Raw genomic sequence first — 20,690 nt, 5'->3', positions numbered from 1 at the left:
ATCTGGCCTCAGACACTTGACACTAACTAGCTGTGTGACCCTAGTCAAGTCACTTATCCTAGACTGCCTTGCCAAAATAAGAAAAAGTCTTTTGGAGAAGCGAAGGTTGAGGCTGAAATACTGCATTCTTTCCCAAACGCTTGCTGGTTCAGTCAAGTAACCCAGGGCACCACTTCCTCTTCCTTAGAATTCAGCCCCAGAACCTGACTGTTCTGGGCATTTCATCTCCTGACGCAGAATGCATCCTCTCCAAGCAGACTACCTTCATAAGTTGCTATATCTGAAAAAAAATTTATCACCCTGATGCTAAATCTCTCAAATTCTAACCGATACATTCCAGTCCGTTACCCTTCTGGCTTGGAGAACTCAAAGCTTTTCTAAGCTTTGCTATGCATGACAAATTTAAGGACCGCAGCCAAGTTCCAACCAAGTCTTTCAACTTCATATCCCTTACCTAGAGAACAGGGATAACCACACCTATGACATGTATGTGCCCCGACGGAACTGTTAGAAGGATCAGATGAAGACCAGCGGGTGAAAAAGCCTTCAGGCAGCGTAGAAGCTGCTGCTGCTGCACTTTGGGCCCAGGTGAACCCCATCTTTGCATACTGTAAGGTGACTGCTGCCCCTCATTAGTAGAACTGAAGGGCTCCAGAAAGGCCAATATTGCTCTGATTTTCAAGAAATAGATGACCACACAGTCTGTGAGCTGTAAGCCAGTGAATTTAACTTTGATTCTTGGCAAAACTGTTCAAGATCCCAGTAAAGGGATGGTCAGTAAAATAATGAGAACAGGATGCAGAGGCCACCAAGAGCCAACCTGGTTTCATCCAGAAGAGGCTGGGCCGCAGTACCTCAGCACTCCTTTCTTTTTGGGTAAGGCCACCCAACCAGTGGATCAGAGAAATGCTCAAGACAGGAGCTTATTCAGATCCTAGCAAAGCACGTGACAAGAGTTTCTCATACTTATTTCTGGAGAAAAGACAGAGAAGTTCGGACTGGACACAAGTAAACTTAGGCGGACTGGAAGCGAATGGGCACACCCCAAGAGCAGTAATTAAAAGTTCAAACTTAACCAGGAAAGAAGCGAACAGCGCCAAGCTACAGGGACCTGGACCAATCCTGGGGCTTGGACAAAGGCCGGAAAGGGCGCAGATTCCACAGGGGAGTGAGGGAAGCTGGGCATGGTCAGGATTAAAAAAGATCTTGATGGGCTAGAACACTGGGCCAATTACAGACTATGAGATCAATCAAAACCATTGATCAAGTGCCTACCATGTGGAGGCGCAGTTGGGAAGACCCCTCTTCCTGAGTTCAAATCTGGCCCAAACACTTACTGGCTGGGTGACCCTGGGCAAGTCACCTCACCTTGTTTGCCTCGGTTTCCTCATCTGTATAATGAGCTGGAGAAGGAAATGGCCAACCACTTCAACATCTCTGCCAAGAAAACCCCAAATAGGGTCACAAATGGCTGGACGTGACTGGCAAAAGCAACTGAAAGGGTTGGAGGACTTTCACATTCTGAGATTCTGTAAATGCCGCCGCCTCTAGGCCGAGATAAGGCGTCAGACTAGGATTTTAGTAAAGAACAGGCAATCATGACTCAATGAAAATCTCTTAGCAGTATTTCTGCTCATTAGACTGCCTTTGGACAATCAGCTGGGCTTCCCAAACACTTGGATTTCTGTAAAGGAACAACTTGATTCCTGGAGCTCTCAGATCCTTCCATTCTGGTCTTCACGGCCCAGGCTGTACGGATAAGATGCCATCCTGCTGAAGTCTGGGCCATGAGGCCCTATCTCTGCAGGGCCAAATCATTTTAGATGGACTCTTGGAGCATCAGAGCCATCAGCCTTTCCAACCAACCACAGGAAGAGTCGGTGACACTGTGAGGTGCTCGCCCCAACAGCCTGCTAACCCATTTCTTACTCCACTGCGGTCACCTTTTGCCTGGATCACTATGACGGCCTCCTACTCTGTTCCCACCCTGAACCCCTTGGGCCTACCTGACTCTCCTTACATCCGATCACATCCCTGAAGGTTCCTAAGTTCCACTTCGTGGGCCACTGCACCAAGCAATCTTTCTCCTTGTGGGAAAAATCCCATTACCTTCTGTAGTAGGACCTTTCGATCCGCTAAAGGCTTTCTTCCCAGCAACGGCCTTAGAGAAGATGGAGGATGGGAGAGGCCAGGGGGCCTTCCTGATGTCACACAGCTACTCAGAGTTGTTCTGACTTTAGTTTCCCCAATCTACCCACTACACAGCACTGCCTGGTTTGAGCACAGAAATCAGAATTCTGAAACAGAGAGGACTTCCTGTTCCTTGATCTCTCAAAGGGTTCCGGAAGCAAGCCAAAGAGGGAGTGTGATGTATGTGGAAGCCTTGCCCCCATCGGGCCCTTAAAGCGACACCCCAACTTGAGCTCAGGCTCACATACTTTCTATTGAGTACCAATGTCAGAGACTCTTCCAGGTCCTAGGATCACAAGAAGCTCTCTGGAGGAGCCCAAGAGAAGATGCCACTTTGCCAAGCCTACAGGATCCAGTTGAAGTTGTGAGTTACTCTTTGGATTTCGACCAATGTTTTGGGCTGAGGTTAGAAGACCGTTTCTAACACGACTTTTCACTGTACTGTAAAGAGGTTTCAGCTCACAAGCAGGAAACCATTTCAATCCATAGACTGCTAGAAATAAATGTGCAAAGTGACTCGTCACTGCAGCAGAATGCTGCACAGGCTGATACATTCCAAGCTATTTTCAAAGTGATAACGGATGTGTGGAGCAAGTACAGTGTGTGGTTACCTTTTTAGCTCTCTCAGTAATGGTTGGCGCTCTCTGAAGCATTTTTTCTTGGAGAAATTCTTTATTCTAGAAGGTGAAAAGAGATGATTTTTATAATTCTTATTTAAAAAAAAACAACTCTTGTTACTGAACCAGGAAGTTGTTATTTAAGCGTTTTGCATTATTAAAGCATGATGTGTTCATCTATTTATCCAAGTATGAGAGAACGTTCAGTTTTCCCCTCCTACTAACTACTGAAGATTGGCTAGCTCATCTCCGGTCCTACATATGTAGAAATCCGTCATGCTGAGATGACATAATAATCATCGACACCCGAGAGAAGCCGGGGGGAATCATAAGCTCACTTTTAACATTTATCAGGCACCCACAGTAGAGTGGACTACGTGCAAGGCTCTTCCCTAGTGCTGGGTTAACAAAAGACTATCAGGTCCTGCCCCCAAGGAGCTTACATTCTCCTGGGGGGAGCTGGAAGAGGAAGGGGAAAGACAGGACACCAAAACAGATGAGCACAAAGTATACGCCAATAATCCAAAGGACTGGCAATCTCACTGGTGCAGCCATGCCCTTCAACAAGAAAAATCAAAATCCAGCACGTTTTGGGAGATAACGTTTCTTGGGAAGCAAGCTGGTCCAGCAGAAAGAATCCCATTTCTAACATGTACTACCTGTGGCCTTAACTTCCCTGGGACTCAGTTTTCCCAACTGTAAAAGTGAGGAGGATGTACTAGGTTTCTGAGGTTCCTTCCAGCTCTGGATTTAGGATTCTGAATCTCCCCATCACTCTCCCGACACCCTATTCCTTCCCTCTGCCTCCCCCCTCCACTGCCCATTCTTCATCCTCACTGCCACCCCTCGGTTCTTCCAGTCTGTGACCACTGCTCTGCACTCACTTTCCTTCCTTTTCAGTCGTGACCCTTTAGTCAACTAGTTCCACTTTCTGCTGGCTCTAACCCTTGAGCTCCTTGCCCCCCACCCTATTTCTGCTCACGGCAAAGCTCCTACCCCCCGCCTTCTTGGCTGCCACTCACACACAGGCTGGAAGGAGTCACAGCATGCAAGCGGGGCCATGACACATCTCCACTGCCTGGTCTTAATACACTGACGATGCTGATGAGCTGGGAGGATGAGGAGGACAACAGCCAGCACTTATAGAGTACTCTACGGTTTGCAAAGCGCCTAATACTGTTCTCTCATTTGATTGCTGTGAGGTGGGCGCCATGATCTTCCCCCCATTTTACAGATGAGTACTAATAAGGCCCTCGCTACTGCATACCTACTCTTCTGCTCTTTCCTTGCCTCTGATGCCGTGTCTGTCCCAGCGGGCACATACCCACATTGGTGCCACCATTAGAATGTAAACGCCCCAAAGGCAGGACTGTCTCACTTTGGGCTCTGCATCAGAGCCCAGCAGAGTGCCTGGCAGAGGGGAGGCACCCAAAAAAGTTTGATGACTGATTCAACACAAAAATAAAACTCAATATTCTATAAATATCAAGCTTGCTGCCAAGGAAGAAAAGTGGAGCCAATGTCCTCCAGAGGGCATGGGTGTGGGGTGCTGCACAGGCTGCTGCCTCATTTTTAGCTGGACAGTCTTCCCTCTTTTTTAAATTTGCTGTTCGGAGGTCTGGCTTGCTGGGGGAAAGCAGGAGGGAACAGATACATTTGAGAATGCACTCTCAATGTAAAAACAAAGTATGTCCACAAAAATCTAAAAAAGCCTAAAACCCACCCAATTAAATGAGGGCTAACACACACTCACAACCAAGAGCGAGTTTTTCCTACCTTTGCTTTCTGGAAAAATTTGTGTCTTAACAGTTCAGCTGCCGTTGGTCTAAAAACAAGACGAAAGGTTACATTTTTTAAGTAAACTTCCATTCTGCAGCCAAAAGAAAAAGGTCACTTGTGGCCTAACAGAGCTCGGCCCAAGGCCTGTCTGTTCCCCCACCCACCCCAGGAGGAAAGCAGAACGAAGGGCAGGACACAGGAGCAGAGCTGAGCGCTCTTCTCTGCACCATGGCTCAGTCACTCTCCCAGCGCCCAGAATCCAGGCGCTGCCCAGTCAAAAACAGCCCCTCCCTCTGAATCGAGCTCTCAAGAAAATCTCAGGCTGTGCTCTGTGTGGGAAGGGATAGTGGGCTTGTTCCCCCAGGACCCCGACACCCGACAAGAACAAATGGGTCTTTTCTGTTGAATAAGGGGAAATGACTGAGCCAAACTTTCCTTTCCTCTAGATTCATGTGACCAGAGGCCCTTCCTGGCAACACAGAGTGCCCAGGCCAATCTGCCTTCTGCCCTTTGCCCCTAAAGCCATTTTTTTTCCTTTCTGGCGCCCAAACACTAAATATTTTCCTTCACTAAGAACCAGGTAAACACGTTGGGACAACACTCAGCAGCATAAATGATATAAAAGAACCTCAGCATTACTGATCAATATAAAAAGAAAATGTTTGCAAACAATAGTAAATATTTGTTGTTAGGGTTATTAAAGGTGGCTCGGTGGAGAGAGCGAACACTGAACCAGAAGTCACGAAGAGTTTAAATTTCACCTCAGACACTTACTTACTAGCTGTGCGACCCTGTCTGCCTTATTTTCCTCATCTGTAAAATGAGGACGATGATAACAGCACCTACATCCCAGGGCTGTTGTGAGGATCAAATGAGCTAACATAGGGAAAGCACCTTGCAAACCTTCAAGCCCTACAGAACTGCTAGCTACTGCTACAACTATCATTACGGTTACTTTCATGAGTGAGGGGCAAGCACTGGGGAAGCAGCACAGGCACTGAGCTGATCGGTTCAGAAAAGAAAATGGTGGGTCTTGGTTTAAAAAAGAGCAACCTCAAAGAATTCTGACTAGAAAACACTTAAAGACACAGGTAGCTCTAACGGATCTTTGGTGAAAACCAAACAAATAGACTGTCATCCTATGGCACTGAAGTGATGCAGAGCACATGGCGTAGGTACACGTATGTTGTTTAACACACAACAGCCCATGTCTGGGCTAGCACACCATTAACCAGTCCAAGAGAGAGCACACTTGCTGGGGAAAAGGAAAGACTGCCCTTGCTCACTTAGCCTGGCCTCACACAGTTATCTAAATTCTTTTCACCTGTTAAGACGTTAGTGAGTAGCCGTAAGTGCTGAAAGTCCCTTTAGAGCGTGGGTTTCTTTTCATCAAGATTTAAAATGTCCACAAGATCTTTCTGCAGCTGCCACCCTTCAAGCTGCATGCTGTAGACCAGGCCTCCTGTCTTGCCCACCCTGTCCTGTCCCTCCCCCATCTTCTTTGCTGCCTGCCACAGCTCTCGAGACCTGGCAACACAAGGGAGTCTCACGGGTATTGAGGACACAGCAGTGTGATTAGAAGGCAGGGGAGGGGCGGAACCTTGATAAACAGCAATATTAATCATCTAGAACTCATGCGTCCAAGGTTTCGGCTGCTCGTGTCCCAAACCGTACCGAATGACAACTATGTTTATCTCTAGAGACCAGGCAGCTCAGGGCGGTACTCTCCTCCTAGTTTCATGAGATCAGTCTCTGGGGCCCACCGGCCACTTCTGCCCTTCAAAGACTGCCGGTGTCCTTGGGGCATGTACTCCCTCCACTAATATAGATCATAATCACCCCATAACGTAGTAACGGAAACAGTCTTTGAGAATCGCTGGGGCCAAAAGAGGGCATCCCGCAGGGCCAGCTGACTTGGCCCTGGCTCACAGCTTCTCCAGGTACAGAAACCTCTCTACTGCATTAGCCTTTGAGTACTCAGGCTCAGCTCCCTGACATGATGAGGCATCAAGGAAGGACTTTAGTGCAGGCGAGCTGTGTAATAAATGCACAAAGAATCTGCCCAAATGTGTGCATGTGCGTGGGTGCGCATTTATGTGTGCACACACGTGTGCAATCTAACTTCAAGAACAACCTTCCAAAGTCTAAGTATTACATGAGGAGAAAACTTTCTGGTCCTTGTTTTACCTTTTCTCAGGATCTTTTTGAAGGCACAATGAAATCATTTTCCTAAATGATTTTCCATATTTCTTTAGCATTTCTTTATCTTGAACACCAGTTTCCAAAGAAGGAGGATCATTCTGTAATGTCAGCATTAATACCTGAAAGAATTGAGTCCGTTATAAATCGCTAGAGGACCAACCGATGTTCAGCAAGACTTAAGAAAAAGCATATCCCATGTAAGCAGTCACCAGCTGGCAAATTGACTGCTTTCCCAAAGTTCTTCTGAATAAATTCTCCCATTCAAATGATGGTAGGTTTTCCTGCCAGCCCAATACCAGCCCTTCCCCCCAACCTGCAAACTTCTACTTCCCAAAGGCGGCTGACTACTACAGCACTAAGAGCAGCCTGGCTCCTGGAGTCTGGGGAAGTAGGAGTCAAGGCCTGGGAAGAGGTTCTGGGGGCCCAGGTAGTCTTCACAGCAGGGCTGTGAGGGTGGGGCAGGGGAAATGGGGCAGGTAACAAGGTAAGGTGACTGCTCAGACAGCTCAAAATAAGAGATGTTTTCAGTCATCTGTTGGGCCAGCTGGGCAAGATCTTGAAAGAAGGCATTTTATCAGGAAAGGCCAATCCCGGCTGAAACAAGTCAACAAAACGTGAGCCAAGCTGTAACTAACTAACATTTTCCGCCATCTCTGTAGGCCTCACCTTTCCCAGATGGAAGGAGAATAAAGACTGAGCCATTTCTTATCTCTAGTCCATCCCATAGGCTGCTGTTTGGCCTTCAATTGGAGGCCTTTGCTTATAGGAAACTCCAATGCCTTTTTAGAAAGTACCTTTCACTGGGACAAAATTTATCTTCCTGAAATTCTACACTCACTGGCCCCAGGTCCGCTGGTGCCCAACAAAACGTGTCCAAGCCCTCTTTTCCAGGACAACTTTTCAAACATTTGAAATCTTCTCTTTTGTGATCTCAACATCTCCAGCTCCTTCAGTCTCCTTCTAACAAGCAAGGTTGCTGATCTCCATCCCATCCCAGTCCCCTTTCCACAGATGCACACTAGCTTTTCACTGTCATTCCTAAATGGTGACGTCCAGAACTAAGCACGTTCCTCTAGCTGTGCTGTGACCAGGGCAGAGAGGGGGCAGGGCACTGGGATGTCCCTTATTCTGGACAATATGATTCTCCTAACGCTGCCCCTAGAGGGCGGCATGGAGTACCCCAGCTTGGACATGGGGAGTGAGAGAGAGTGAGGAGTCCAGGATGACACCCAGGGTGGGAGCCTGAGGGCCTGGGAGGACGCTGTTGCCCTCTACATTCTGAACATGGAGGTGGTGCATCTGCAGGTGATGGCAAGATGGAGAGTCTGGCCATCTTTGTGTGTGGCTGCGGCAGGGTGAAGGAGTAGCGTCATGGTGTTCAAGGGAGTTTCGGTACGCACACTAAAGTCTGCATGTGTGAAGGGAAGAGTTGGGGAGAAAAACGTGAGCCAGGTATAGTACTCCCTGAGGAAAGGGAGTGACCCAAAGGTCTACAGACAGCTGCTACCAGGACTTTGAATGGAGGGTAGAGATGAACAGCACCAATTTCAAAGGAGAGGTCACTGAGTGATAGAGGTCACTGGGAGAACCCTGAAGGGGCAATGAGGAGCAAGAGCATTCCAACTCTTCTGCTCTGACCAGCGGGCCAAGAAGAATGAGGGAAGGGTGGCCAGCAAGGCTGGGTTGTCAGGGGAGGCAGGTTTCCATAATAGCCAGAAGATGGAAGGAGTCGAGATGAAAAGACTTAAGATGAAGGGAAGTTTGTTGCCTATGGAACAGGTAGTCCAGAGGGCCCAGTGAAAGGGCTGGGTGATATTTGGTTGGATCTTTGGCATGGGAGGATTGGGGGAATGGGAATGAGGAACTGGGGAGCAGGTGAGGGACACTGAAGTTTCGATGATGATCTACAGGGTTCAGAATCCCTGGAATGTGTAGGGCATGCCTAGGTGTGGGAATGGTCGAGTGGAAGGGGCCTCTCCTCTGCAGATGGGGCTGGAGACAAGTGGAGCACAAGAAGGAAGGCCCTGCTGCAGTACTCCTCATCCCTCTGAAGGCTGGAGATTAAGCAGGGACAGGTGCAGCAGGAGAGGGATGGAGGACCAGCACAGCACGAGAAGGAAGCCCCTCTCTGCACTGACCCTCTTCTTCCTCCTCCCTCAAGGGAGGCCTGAGGTCAGAGGAAAAGCTTATCCTCCTTGCACCACAGCCTCTCCACCCCCAGGCTGGGAAATCAAGCTGCCAGGAGGAGGTGGGAGGTGCTTGCTGCTGGCCCACAAGGAAGTCACCCCACAGGCTCTAGTAGCCTCCCTTCAAGCTCCATGAGCAACAGGAGATGGAAGGCAGGAGATCAGAGGAAGGTCTGGCCTGAGGCCATAAATCAGGCTGGCGAAGGGGGAGGACGCAGCCAGGTGAAAGGTGGACTTGCTGCCCCCTGTCTTTGCCTCATAAGACTCTGAGCTGAGAACAGTCTGCAAGGACAGAGCCAATTCTCACTGGGAACTCCATCAGTGAAATCACAGGTCTAGAGCCCCCTTCCCACCCCCCCCACCCCTCCCACAAAAGAACAACTCTAAGTTTCTAATGTCTTTTTAGCTGCATTGTCCTCCTGACTCCTTCTGGCTTTCAAGCCCACTCAAACTCCTGGCTCTCTGCCCTGGCGGCGCAGCTTTTGAGCCCAGTCTGCCCTCTACTTGTACAGGTAAAGCTAGGAGGGAGGCAGCCTCACTACCGCATCAGCCTCTCGAGCCAGGCTTGGAGCCAGTGTGGCAACCAGTGCTTTGGCTTCAACTGGCTTCAAGCTATTCTTAAAAAGCAAAATACATAAAGAGAATTCTTTATTTCATTCTATCAACAGTGAGTGTGCTCTTCAGTCTCATGTCCTGTTTTATATAAAGCAGCTCTCTTAAGGAACAGGGCTGTCACATTTTCAGAAAAACTGGACAACAGGGAAATCAAAAGAGAGGCCTATTACTCCCACCGCAGATTTTAAAGGAACAGCTTGCAGCTAACGCATACTTAGCTAACCGTGTGTCTCAAAACACTGTGAGAGCAGGGACTTTGTTGTTCTGTTTGTTAAATGTTTGGGGGAACTGTATTTTGAGATAGTCGGTTTACTTTGTAATCCCCTATTTTACAGATGATAAAGATTAGAACTTAGGTCCTCCTGACTCTAGGCCCAACACTCCAGCATTCCTTTGGCACAAAAACAAGACTGACGGGCTCCTCCTTCGCTCCTCAGTCTCTCTCAGGAGATGCTCCTGACCTTCTGTCCACGTGGCGTGGCTTTGACAGGCAGCAGGAACACTCCATCGAGCCGGGGGCCCAGTTTAAATGACCTTGTGGGTAGACTTCCCAGTGAGTTTGTACAGCAGACCAACCCACAGCCACCACAATGTATCAGGTGCCTGTTCTCCCACAGATGCTCCAACAGATGTCATGTTCCTGGTCATCTTTACCGAGGTATGATGCCCTTATTTGTTTGTATCTACAGGCTTGTAAACTGGCTCACTGGCCCTCAAACCAACCCCTGTGACCACTTCTTGTCCTCAAGAGCAGGGACCATATGTTCCACCAAGTGCAGGGTAAAGGACATCAAAATGAGATCACTGTGGGAGGGCTGGGACAAACAACTGTCCATCGCAAGACCACTCCGGAGAAACCAGGCAAAGGGTGGCCTCCAGCCCCAAACCGAAAAGCACACTCCCCACTGTGCAGTGTGGGACGGGCTACAGACTGGACTCCATCTTTCCAACCAAGCCCACGGATCATGGCAAGCAAGGACCTTCACCGAGATCTGGGAGCTCCACTGCAAGGTAAATTATTTAAGATGAGCAATGCCACATACCAAGAGCACAAGTCACTGGGCATGCTTCTGACACGAGGCTGACTCAGAACATCTGACCCTGACCAGCTGACACCGGTCCCGGGGTTAGCTCTGTGCTAGCCAGATGTGAGGTTCGGGGCCACTTAAGAATGGCTACGATGCCAAAGAAAGGGGCCTCACCTTCATGGGTGGATACTTGTGATAGGGAGCGGCCCCCGTGGCTAGCTCGATGGCAGTGATTCCAAAACTCCAGATGTCGGCCTTGAAGTCATAACCACGGACCTAAAAATAAGAAGAGGAATGTCACTGGAAAAAGATCATGATGGAACCAGATGAAACAAGTCAAAGGTTTCTTCCAAGGTCTTCCTTCTGCTTTCAGGATTGAAATAACTGCAAAATCAGGGCACAAATGAATTGGAGACTACGTGAGCTTCCTTCTGCAGATACTGTCTACACCCTCTAATACCTTAAAAGAGGCGTGAACTGGGAGCAAGAGTCTTTCTCTGCTCCTAGTCAAAAAAGGATAAAAATAAACCTAACAATCTAGGGGCAGGAGGAAGGGGGTGGAGAAAGAGGGGGGACAGAGGGAATGAGGAAAGAGAGAGAGGAGAGAAGAAATGGTGAGGGGGAAGGAGAGGAAGTGAAAGAAAGGGAGGGGGGAGAGAGGGAGAGAAAGAGAGGAAGGAGAGGAAAGAGGGAGAGAGGAAAGAAGAAAAAGTGAAGAGGAAGGAGGGGGGAGAGACAGAAAAGAGTTTTTTCGTTCTTTTCTGTGTTCCACCCTCCCCCGACCCTTGGTTTAGAGAGTGCACTGCTGGGTCCCCTCCTCACGAGAGTGTGTGGTCTTAAAGGCAGAGTAAAGGCATATAGGCTGGACCTTTTTGTCTTGGTCCCTTAATTCACACCAATCACAGTGTAGGTCAGCTATTATAATGAAATGAGCCCAAATCTATTTTCTAGTTCGAACAGGATCAGCTGCTACCTGCTCTTATGCACTCAACCTGTGGTTAACACTACTTCCCAGTAATTTCCATTGAGAAAAAACACGCGGCATGCCCTTTGACCCAGCAATACCACTACTAGGTCTGTATCCCAAAATAGATAAAAAACAAAAAGGAAAAGGACCTACATGTACAAAAACATTTATAGCAGCTCTTTTCTGGGGGTAAGGAACTAGAAGTTGAGGGATGCCCATCAACTGTGGAATGGCTGAACAAATTGTGCTGTGTGATTATGATGGAGTACTATTGTACTATAAGAAAGGAGGGGCAGGATGCTCTCAGAGAAACCTGGGAAGACTTGCATGGGCTGATACAAAGCGAAATGGACTGTGTACAGGGTAACAGCAGCACCATAAGATGATCAGCCATGAATGACTTTGCTGTTCTCAGCAATCCAACGATCCAAGACAACTCTGAAGGACTTAGGATAAACAATGCACTCCATCCCCAGAGAAAGAACCGATGGTGTCTGAATACAGACTGAAGCAGACTTTTTTTTTTACTTTCTTTATTCTTCTCGAGTTTTATTTGTCTGTTTTCTTTCACAACATGGTTATTATGGATATGTTTTGCATGACTACACATGTATAACCTATATGGGACTGCTTGTCTTCTCAATGGGAGGAGGGATGCAGAGGCAGGAAGAGGGAAAATTTGGAACTCAAAGTTTTAAAAAGAATGTTAAAAATTGTTTTTACATGTAACTGAGGAAAAATAAAGTACTAAAAAATGAATGAAAGAATCATTAGGGCTTTAAAAAAAAAAGAAAAAGAACTTGGGAAATCACCTTCTGAGGCTCAGACTGACATCTACTCAGTATTCGCATGTGCTCACTCCTACAGTCTTCATTTAACTGACCATTTTCCAACCAGTCTTCGTTATCTGGTGATATCAGGTGATGCTGAGGCAGGAGGCTACAGAAAGGCCCACTACGTATTTCTTCCTCCACCAACTTATGCCAAAATTTTTATTATCAAATAGACACGCCACCGCAGCTATGAATGACTCTGCAGACCCTCTCATTTATTTGGAATCCAGCTTTAGATCTGGAAGGAATTTCCAAAGCCACAAATCCATCCTTCTTCCAAACCTCCCTATTTCTGTCAAAGCCTCACTATTGTCCTCGGCCTCCAGGCTTCCACATCGTCTTTGACTCATCCCTCTCCCTCGTCCCCACCAGCTGCCAAACCCTGCTGGCTCTTCCTCCCCAGCATCTCTCATAAACGACCCCTCATCGCCTCTCCCCTCCATCACCACCTCTCCCCTCCATCACCACAATGGCTTCTTAACTGGTCTTCTGCCTCAAACAGCTTCCCATCCCAGTCCATCTCACACACTTGCTGCCACACAAAGATCTGACCACTTCACTTCCCCACTCAATCAATTTCAGCAGCTGCCTTTTGCTTCCAGGATCAAATAAACTCCTCGGTATTGTGGTGACTGAGTGAATCACACTGACTCCATCTTGTGACTCAAGTCTAAACCCAGCTCAGTTCCCTTTCTAGTCCATTATGGGTCTAGTCCAATGTCTGTCTTGTAAGAAAACTTCATTCAATTATGGGAATTGTGAAACAACTTTATTGCATTGTGTGAACCTATTCCTGCATGGCTGAGAAGCTGACCACCTCTAGCTGTTGTTTGAAGACCTTAACTAAGGACCAGAAATCCAGTCAGATCCGAAGACTGGTGCAAGTTTTCTCACGATTTCACATGTCAAGCAACCTATCGGTCTTATCTGAAAACTGGCCCCATACTGGTCAATCACTTACTATTTCCCTGTTCCTTTGATTAAACACAGACACTTGGGGGGGAGTGGGACACCTTTTTTTTTGATTTCGAGGAATTACATGTTTGCTCTCCTCCTCCCAACTTGGAAAGTCCTTAATCTCTTCTCCAATTAGAAATCAGATGACCTAATCTTGTATTCTGGTTTCTATCCTGTTAATTGTTTTCTTTTAATGCATAAACATCTGCCTCCTCCTGTATTCAGGGTCCACTGCCAAGCTGAGGAGGCCTGGTCAAAATCTGTCATGCAACTGGCATGCTTAGCTTAACAAACCAAGATGCTTGGAAGCTGGAACCTTTGCTCCTCTGTGATCTCAGAGTTCCCCCATCACAGCATGAGTTTCACAGGCTTCCGGGACCTGATCCCAGTCTCTCTTCCCAGGCCCACTGGATATTACTCCTCTGGTCCTCTGCGTCCCGGACAAGCTGGCCTTTACCAGTGTGTCACTAAGCCATCTCCCAATGCCTCTGGCCCAGCCAGTCCTCAGGCCTGGAAGGCACTGCCTCTTCCCCTCTGCTTCTTCTCCTGGCCTTCTTCCTCTCATCCCCGAGATCTAGGCCAAGACTTGTCGGTTTCACCTCTGCAACATCTCTCGAACACACTCCCTTCTCTGCTCTGACACTGCTCCACCCTGTGGCAGGCCCTCATCACCTCACCCTGGACTACTGCAATAACTGCTTGGGTGGGGGGCTGGTGTCTGCTGGCCTCCAGTTTCTCCCCACTCCAGCACATCTTCCATCCAACCACGTCACTCTCCTACTCGATAAACTCCACTGGCTCCCTCTTGCCTCCAGGAACAAATACAAAATGCTCTGGCATTCAAAGCCCTTTGTGAGGCAGCCCCCTCTTACCTTCCAGTCTTCTTACACCTTCCTCCTCAACGTACACCCTTCAATCCGGTGACACTGGCTTCCTATCTACTCCATGGACAAGATACTCCATCTCTTGGCTCTGGCTGTCCCCTTCCTCCACTCTGACTAGGGGCCTCCCTGGCTTCCTCTAAGGCCCAGCTAACATCCCATCTTCTACAGAAAGCCTTTCCCAATCCCCAGTTCTAACTCCTTCCATCTGTCAATTATGTCCTCTTCATCCTGTATATAATGTGTTGGTATATATTTGTTTGTTGTCTTCCCCATTAGACTGTAAGCTCCTTGAGGTCAGGGACTGCGTCTTGCCTCTCTTTGTATCCCCGGTGACTGGCACATAGCAAGTGTGTGATAAAGGCTGATTAATTGATTGGTTCATCTAAGTCTTCTCAGGGTTTTCTTTATTTTTTTATCACCTCAGAGAAGAAGTATCAGAATACACACCTCCCCTCCCTTGCTTGCAAAGGTGAGGACCTATGGAAGATACTGAGAATCACAGGAGACTTAATTTATGTGTTGATTAATTTTGCTGAAATTTCTTTTTCTTTTTTTATGTATTATAAGGGATGGCTCACTGGAGAAAGACTGGGAAACAAAGGTGACACGAAAACCAAGGGACAGCCAGAAAGACTTCATAAAAGCCAATCAAATACAAAGTTCACAAAACAGAAAAGAAACAGCAGAGTGAGGACGTGAAACCCCAGCGTGGCCCCTCTGCCACACCCCTGTGCTGCTTCTCGGGCCTAGCTGGGCCCAGCTGAAGGACTTGACTGCTCTCCGGCTGCCACAGCTGGAAAGGTCACTAAAGAGCGGGAGAGCTTCTGCAGGAGGCCCAGCAGGTTGGAGGCCAGCCATGAGATTCCGCCAAGCGAGATCACCTGAAAAAGCTGGAGGTGTTTGGCCTGGAGAAGACCCAGGGGAGCTGAGAGCTGTCGCTAGGATCTGGAAGGCTCTGCTGGAGAAGAAGGGCTGGATGCGTTAGACTGAGCCCCAAAGGAGCTAGCGGCTCTGAATTGAAGCTGTAGAGAGGCTGCAGATCGAGGCTGGGGGTTGAGAAGAACCTTCTAGTAAGGACAGCTGCCCCAGAGTAGCCTCAGCTGCTCTCGGGGTGGTGGCTTCCTTCTCTCTCTCTCTCTCTCTCTCTCTCTCTCTCTCTCGGTCTTTAAGTAAAGGCTACACAAGAAATCCTGTTCAGGTTTGCACTGCATTCCAAGGGCCTTTGAGACTGTGTGACATGGCTGTCTCCTGACCCGTCAATGCTCCCTCCCTCCTCCACTGTCCTTCTAGATTTATCTCTGTGCATGAGGTGTCCCATGTTCCCAGCACAGTGCCTTAGGCACAGCCAACACTTAAGAAATGCTTGTTGCAGCTGAATTTGTAAGAATGTGGCCCAAAGTGCTACCACCCCGATACCTGAGATGGCTAGAAAGTCCGTGAAGCCACCTCAGGACACCAAACTGTTTAAAATACACATAATGTGCGTGTTGACTTAGCTACGTAAGGAAACAGTAGCTTGCTTTTTCCAAAGTATAAAACGTGCATTTTACCTGTTCCATGACTTCTGGTGCCATCCAGCAAGGAGTGCCCACAAAGGTCTTTCTCACTTTATTTCGGGTAATGTCACCACCAGTTGCTAAAAAAGCACTAACCCCAAAATCTGAAATAGAAGAAAAAAACCACAGCATGTCAAGAGAGACCACTGACCAATCCAGGCACGGAGAGAAAACCCAAACCACAAATTAAAGTGCCACACTTTCTAAATGTGGGACTTTAAGAGAATTTGTCAAACATCCATGCTGCAAGTATTAAGTTTTTAAAATAGCCAGAAATGAATTCTCAATACCTTAGAATTCACTCACCTACTGAGTCGCCATCTACTTTCTGCCTGGTTTCCCCGACTCATTTCACTCTGTCCTGAACGCTAGTGCCAGCTTCAATTCCCCAAACAAGCGCCATCCAGAGCTCCCCATTACCCATGGGATCGAGGCCAACCTCCCCAGCCTGCCAGCGAGACCCTCGGAAATCTCACTCCACTCACCACCATCTTTCCGACCTGGCCTCCACTGCTCCCCAACAGCAATCCTGCTCTCACAACCACACTTAGTTCACCCTTTTATTTCAGGCTTTGCTTCTTACCAAATCAAATTCTAATCATCCCTAAAAGGCCACCTCAGGCCCATTTCCTCAGAGAAGTCCTTTCTAAATCCCCTGGACCCCACCCATTATCCCCCTCAGCTGACCTCCTAACACACTCGCTGTTGATACCACTCAAGCTGGGCACTTTATCCTGTATCGTGATTCCAATGTCTCCCTCCTCCACTATGCTGCCAGTTCCAGGGGAACAGAGCTAGTGCCTTGTGATCTGTGGTCTCCCACTGCATCGTGCCAAGGCACGCACCCAGCAGGGACTCGAGCACTTTCTTTAAAAATGAACAAACCGAAGAGATTTTCTAGTGAGTCTGAAAACACTAATGATACCTTCACAACCCAAAAAGAGAGAACAATTTTGTTCCCAAAGAAAATAGCAATGTAATCAAAGTGTGACCAAAAACATGCTTCTAATAGCAAAAAGCATTTCGAGAGTTATGAGAACTGCCTCAGCACAAGCAGCCCATTCCAGCCATACTCTGCTGCCTACACAGCCCTGAAGCAGATGCTGCCTGGGCTCGGGACCCTCATTCCTGGGATTCTCCCATACATTCTGCTCACATGAAACACAGCCTCAGCCGGCTTTAGAAACCAAAGCACCAAATTTACTGAGAAGACCAGATCATCTTCCCTCTGAGCCACTCAACCGCACAGAACACCGGCTTTGGCCGTGAGACAATTAACTCCGGGACAGACAAGACGAAGCAACGAAGCAGATCTCTTTCTCACCCAACTGCATCTTACATTTCAGGACAGGCTTCGAAAGAAGGCAACCCCGAACAAAGTTAAAATTGGCAAAAATTCCTGAGTCTATTTCCTGCTCTGTAGTTTCAGCTTGCTCTGCCCACAAGGTGTGTGCCAGGCTGCCTAGGAGGGGCAAGCGGCCCACGTCAGAAACAGAGCCAAAGTTTCCACGCACGAGCAGCTGGGGGACTGGTGAGTGCCTGCTCATGGCAAATATCGATCTAAACAGTGGGGGGGCTTTCTCAGAAGCAGCCCACTACGTCAAATAAAAGCACAAAACCTAAAAAAAAAAAGCCCCCCCAATACTCAGAGAATGAAAGTTTTAAAGACACTGTAAAATTCCAATTACAGCTGTTTTCCTCTCATTGAAATCTCCTTTTGACTATTATGTGTCTAGTGAATAGCCTCAAAAATATACACTAATGTTTAAATCTCAAAATAGTTATGATATGAACCAATCAGTTAAAAAACATTTAAGTGCCTGCTATGTGCCAGGCCCTGTGCTAAGCACTATGTAGCCTCATCTGCCTAACTAGGAAAGAGCATTTACCACAATAAAGACATCGTCTAGTTTCAGTAGGGATAGCTTTTTTCTTTTTTTTTTCCTTTTGTGCAGGCAATGGAGGTTAAGTGACTTGCCCAAGGTCACACAGCTAGTAAGTGTCAAGTTTCTCAGGCCACATTTGAACTCAGGTCCTCCTGACTGCAGGGCCAGTGCTCTATCCACTGTGCTACCTAGCTGACCCTGGGATAGCTTTAATAATAATAAAAATGTAATTAGGCATAAAGTTAGTATTCAGGAAATTAAACAACTGGGAACGCTGATAAGAGGAGTTGGCCTAACCTCACAGAGAATGATAATGGCGTCCTGGAGGGCGGCTCTGCTTTAATGCTTACCGAATACTCTGCTTACCACAACCCTATGCTAGTAGTGATGTCACCCCCATTTTACAGATAAGGAAACTGAGGTACAAAGCAGTTACATGATTTGCCAGGTCACCCAGCATCAATCTGGAGATCAAACCCAAGCCTCCTGAGTCTAGTGTGCACTCAGTGATTCCACACTGAAAGTCCAGAGGAAAATCGAGACAGTGACACTTTATTATTATTATGTATAGGTTTTTTTTAAGTTGTTACTTTGAACAACAAAATTTGTTACCTCAATGCTCTTACCCTCAATTCCATGAAGAATACAGAATATCTTTTTGTTTCATTCCTTCAAAGCCAAATCTACACATAGGCACTAAAACTGGCGTGCAGCTTAATAGATATTTTTAAAGTCTGGAGAGCCTTAGAATAATGTCAGTATGGAACTGATTAACACCAAGTCACGGAAAAACAGCTTCAGAGCACTTCCATCTCTATCAATCCTTACCACGACCATCATTTAATTGAAAGTGGATGCCCTCTGAGGACAGGAACAAAGAGCTGCCAACTATTATCAATTAGCCACCACGTCGAAGATGACTCCGATTCACTAACGAGAGAAACACAAGGGCACAGAGGAAGAGAAGCAAGTGCCCACTAGAAGCCTGCTCTTCATCATTAGGAAATCTTGGAGAAGAGCTTGTGCTTGCCTGCAGGGTGCTTTTCCTGAAAAGGAGAGGGGCAGGCTTGCTGAGAAGGTTCCAGCAGCAGACCACCTACTGAGTCATCGAGAGAACACAGAATGTGGCTACGTCTTAACAAGTAACTACCAAAAAAAGGATGACTCGACTGAGTAAAACCCAGCCTTGAAATCCCTGCTGTCTTCCAAGCAGAGATTTAGAAACGATACAAAACTCCGTGACAGATCTGACGATACTGAACTTTGCTAGATGATCTGAGTGGTGATAACAAATAAGGCTGAAATGGAAAGGCTCGTGCTCAAAGGGATTTCTCAGGGTCACTAAAGATACCAGTACAAAGTCCACATGGCAGAGGGATTCCCTGGGGCTGGCAAGCCTCCCTGGAGCTTCCCACCTGACTGTGCTGAAGCAGCTGGTGGGCCAGGGGACAAAGTCCTGGCCTGGAGTCAGCAAGATCTGAATTCAGAGCTTCCTTGGGTGAGACGAAGCTTGGAAAAGAAAAATTCAATTGTGGAGATCTGACTCAAATGTAGTTTCTTCTCAACGGAGAGGTGAATTCACAGCCATGATTATTTGAATCTCATCAGAAACACCTGGCAGCAGCACAAACAGCCGGTTCCACCACACATTCTGACAAGCTGAATTATTTTAAATCACCATAACAGGTCGGCTAAATCCAAGCTATTTAAGGGACAAAAATACTCATAAAATTAGTGCAAATAAGGAAGCTATTCAGCCACAACTCATGTCCAAACATTTCGTGACTAAAACACAAAAACATGTAACATGTTTCTACACAAAAATGACTAACTGAGAAATTTAATGGTACCATGACGTTTTAACATCTCACTGTCAAAAATAACTAAGCTTAGCACGGTAATCTACTCCTAAAACTTTTTACTCTGGGTTGCTATTTTTATCTATACAACAAACCTAGAAAGCTAAATGGTAACTTTCAGAAGGTATAAAATGCCTTGCCCAAAAATTACTTAAAAGATACAAAGGTAGCCAATGGACATAAAGGCTTGTGTCCTGGAAAGAGAAACATAAGTATTTTCGGGGGGCCGGGGGCAGCAGTGTGGGTGTGTGTGTGTGTGTGTGTGTGTGTGTGTGTGTGTGTGGAGATTAGAAAGGAAGCACCTACTGCATGCTTATAATTTTTCTCTCATTTGACCCTCACAAGAACCATGGGGACAGGTGCTACTCTTATTCCCATTTCACAGCTGAGAAAACAGAGGCAGCCAGTAGTAAAGTGACTTGCCCAGGGTCATACATCTATTAAGTGTCTAAAGCCAGATTTGAATGAGGCCCAGCTCTGTCCTCTGTGCCTCAGCTGCCTCTAAACTGAAGGATAAACATCAGAAGAGGAGAAATGCTGAGTAACTCAGGTAGTAGAAGGTGTGAAAAGAACTATATGGACTTTGATTAAGTGACTTGGCTTGGCCCTGAAAGCCCATCCCTAGTGCAGAGAACACAGCCTACAATGCTACAAGGCTGGAAGCTTAATGAATGAAGTCACAGCAACAAATGAACTTACTGAGCAGGAAAGACACAGCAAAGCAACAGGGTGGCCAGGGAGGGGGCACAGCCCATCAGAGAGCATTCTGGGAAATCTCCTCTCAGATGTGGAGGAATAGTTCCAGCCTTTTTAATGACAACATGTCTTGGTAGAGGATCCTCTGCTATATGAACATATGGTGACGTTAGATACGATAATATTTATAAGCTAGCCTCCAAACTGCACCAAGACTTTGAGGACCCCCCCCCCCACAGCTCCCTCACCACTCAGCAGCCCCCATAACAGATGAGTCATCCGCCTGCAATGCTGGGAGGAGATCCCAACCAACCCAAAAGCATTCATTATGCACCTCGGTGCGAGGCACCATGACAGGCCTCAGGGAGACAAAAAACACAGGACCAAGCAGCCCCCATTCTGGAGAAGCTTCCATGCCGTGAGGGGAGCTGACAT

At 47.4% G+C, this 20,690-nt stretch overlaps 1 protein-coding gene across 4 annotated transcripts in view; it reads right to left on the bottom strand.

Annotated features, from left to right (window-relative positions):
* Nucleotides 1-20,690, bottom strand: part of OXSR1 (oxidative stress responsive kinase 1) — a 99,656-nt gene that overhangs the window by 23,046 nt on the left and 55,920 nt on the right. For all 4 annotated transcript variants that reach the window (XM_078152070.1, XM_020970558.1, XM_078152071.1 and 1 more), the window contains exons 6-10: nt 15,809-15,918; nt 10,792-10,893; nt 6,774-6,907; nt 4,584-4,632; nt 2,802-2,867 (exon numbers count right to left, since the gene is read on the bottom strand). In XM_078152070.1, coding sequence (XP_078008196.1) covers nt 2,802-2,867; nt 4,584-4,632; nt 6,774-6,907; nt 10,792-10,893; nt 15,809-15,918 — 461 coding nt within the window. The remainder of the gene's footprint in view (nt 1-2,801; nt 2,868-4,583; nt 4,633-6,773; nt 6,908-10,791; nt 10,894-15,808; nt 15,919-20,690) is intronic.

Source organism: Phascolarctos cinereus, unplaced genomic scaffold, assembly GCF_003287225.1.
Source record: "Phascolarctos cinereus isolate Bilbo 61053 unplaced genomic scaffold, phaCin_HiC Scaffold_4;HRSCAF=312, whole genome shotgun sequence".
In the NCBI taxonomy this organism is placed as follows: Eukaryota; Metazoa; Chordata; class Mammalia; order Diprotodontia; family Phascolarctidae; genus Phascolarctos; species Phascolarctos cinereus.
Note: the sequence above shows the minus strand (reverse complement) of the source record. Positions and strands in the feature narration are given on the sequence as shown.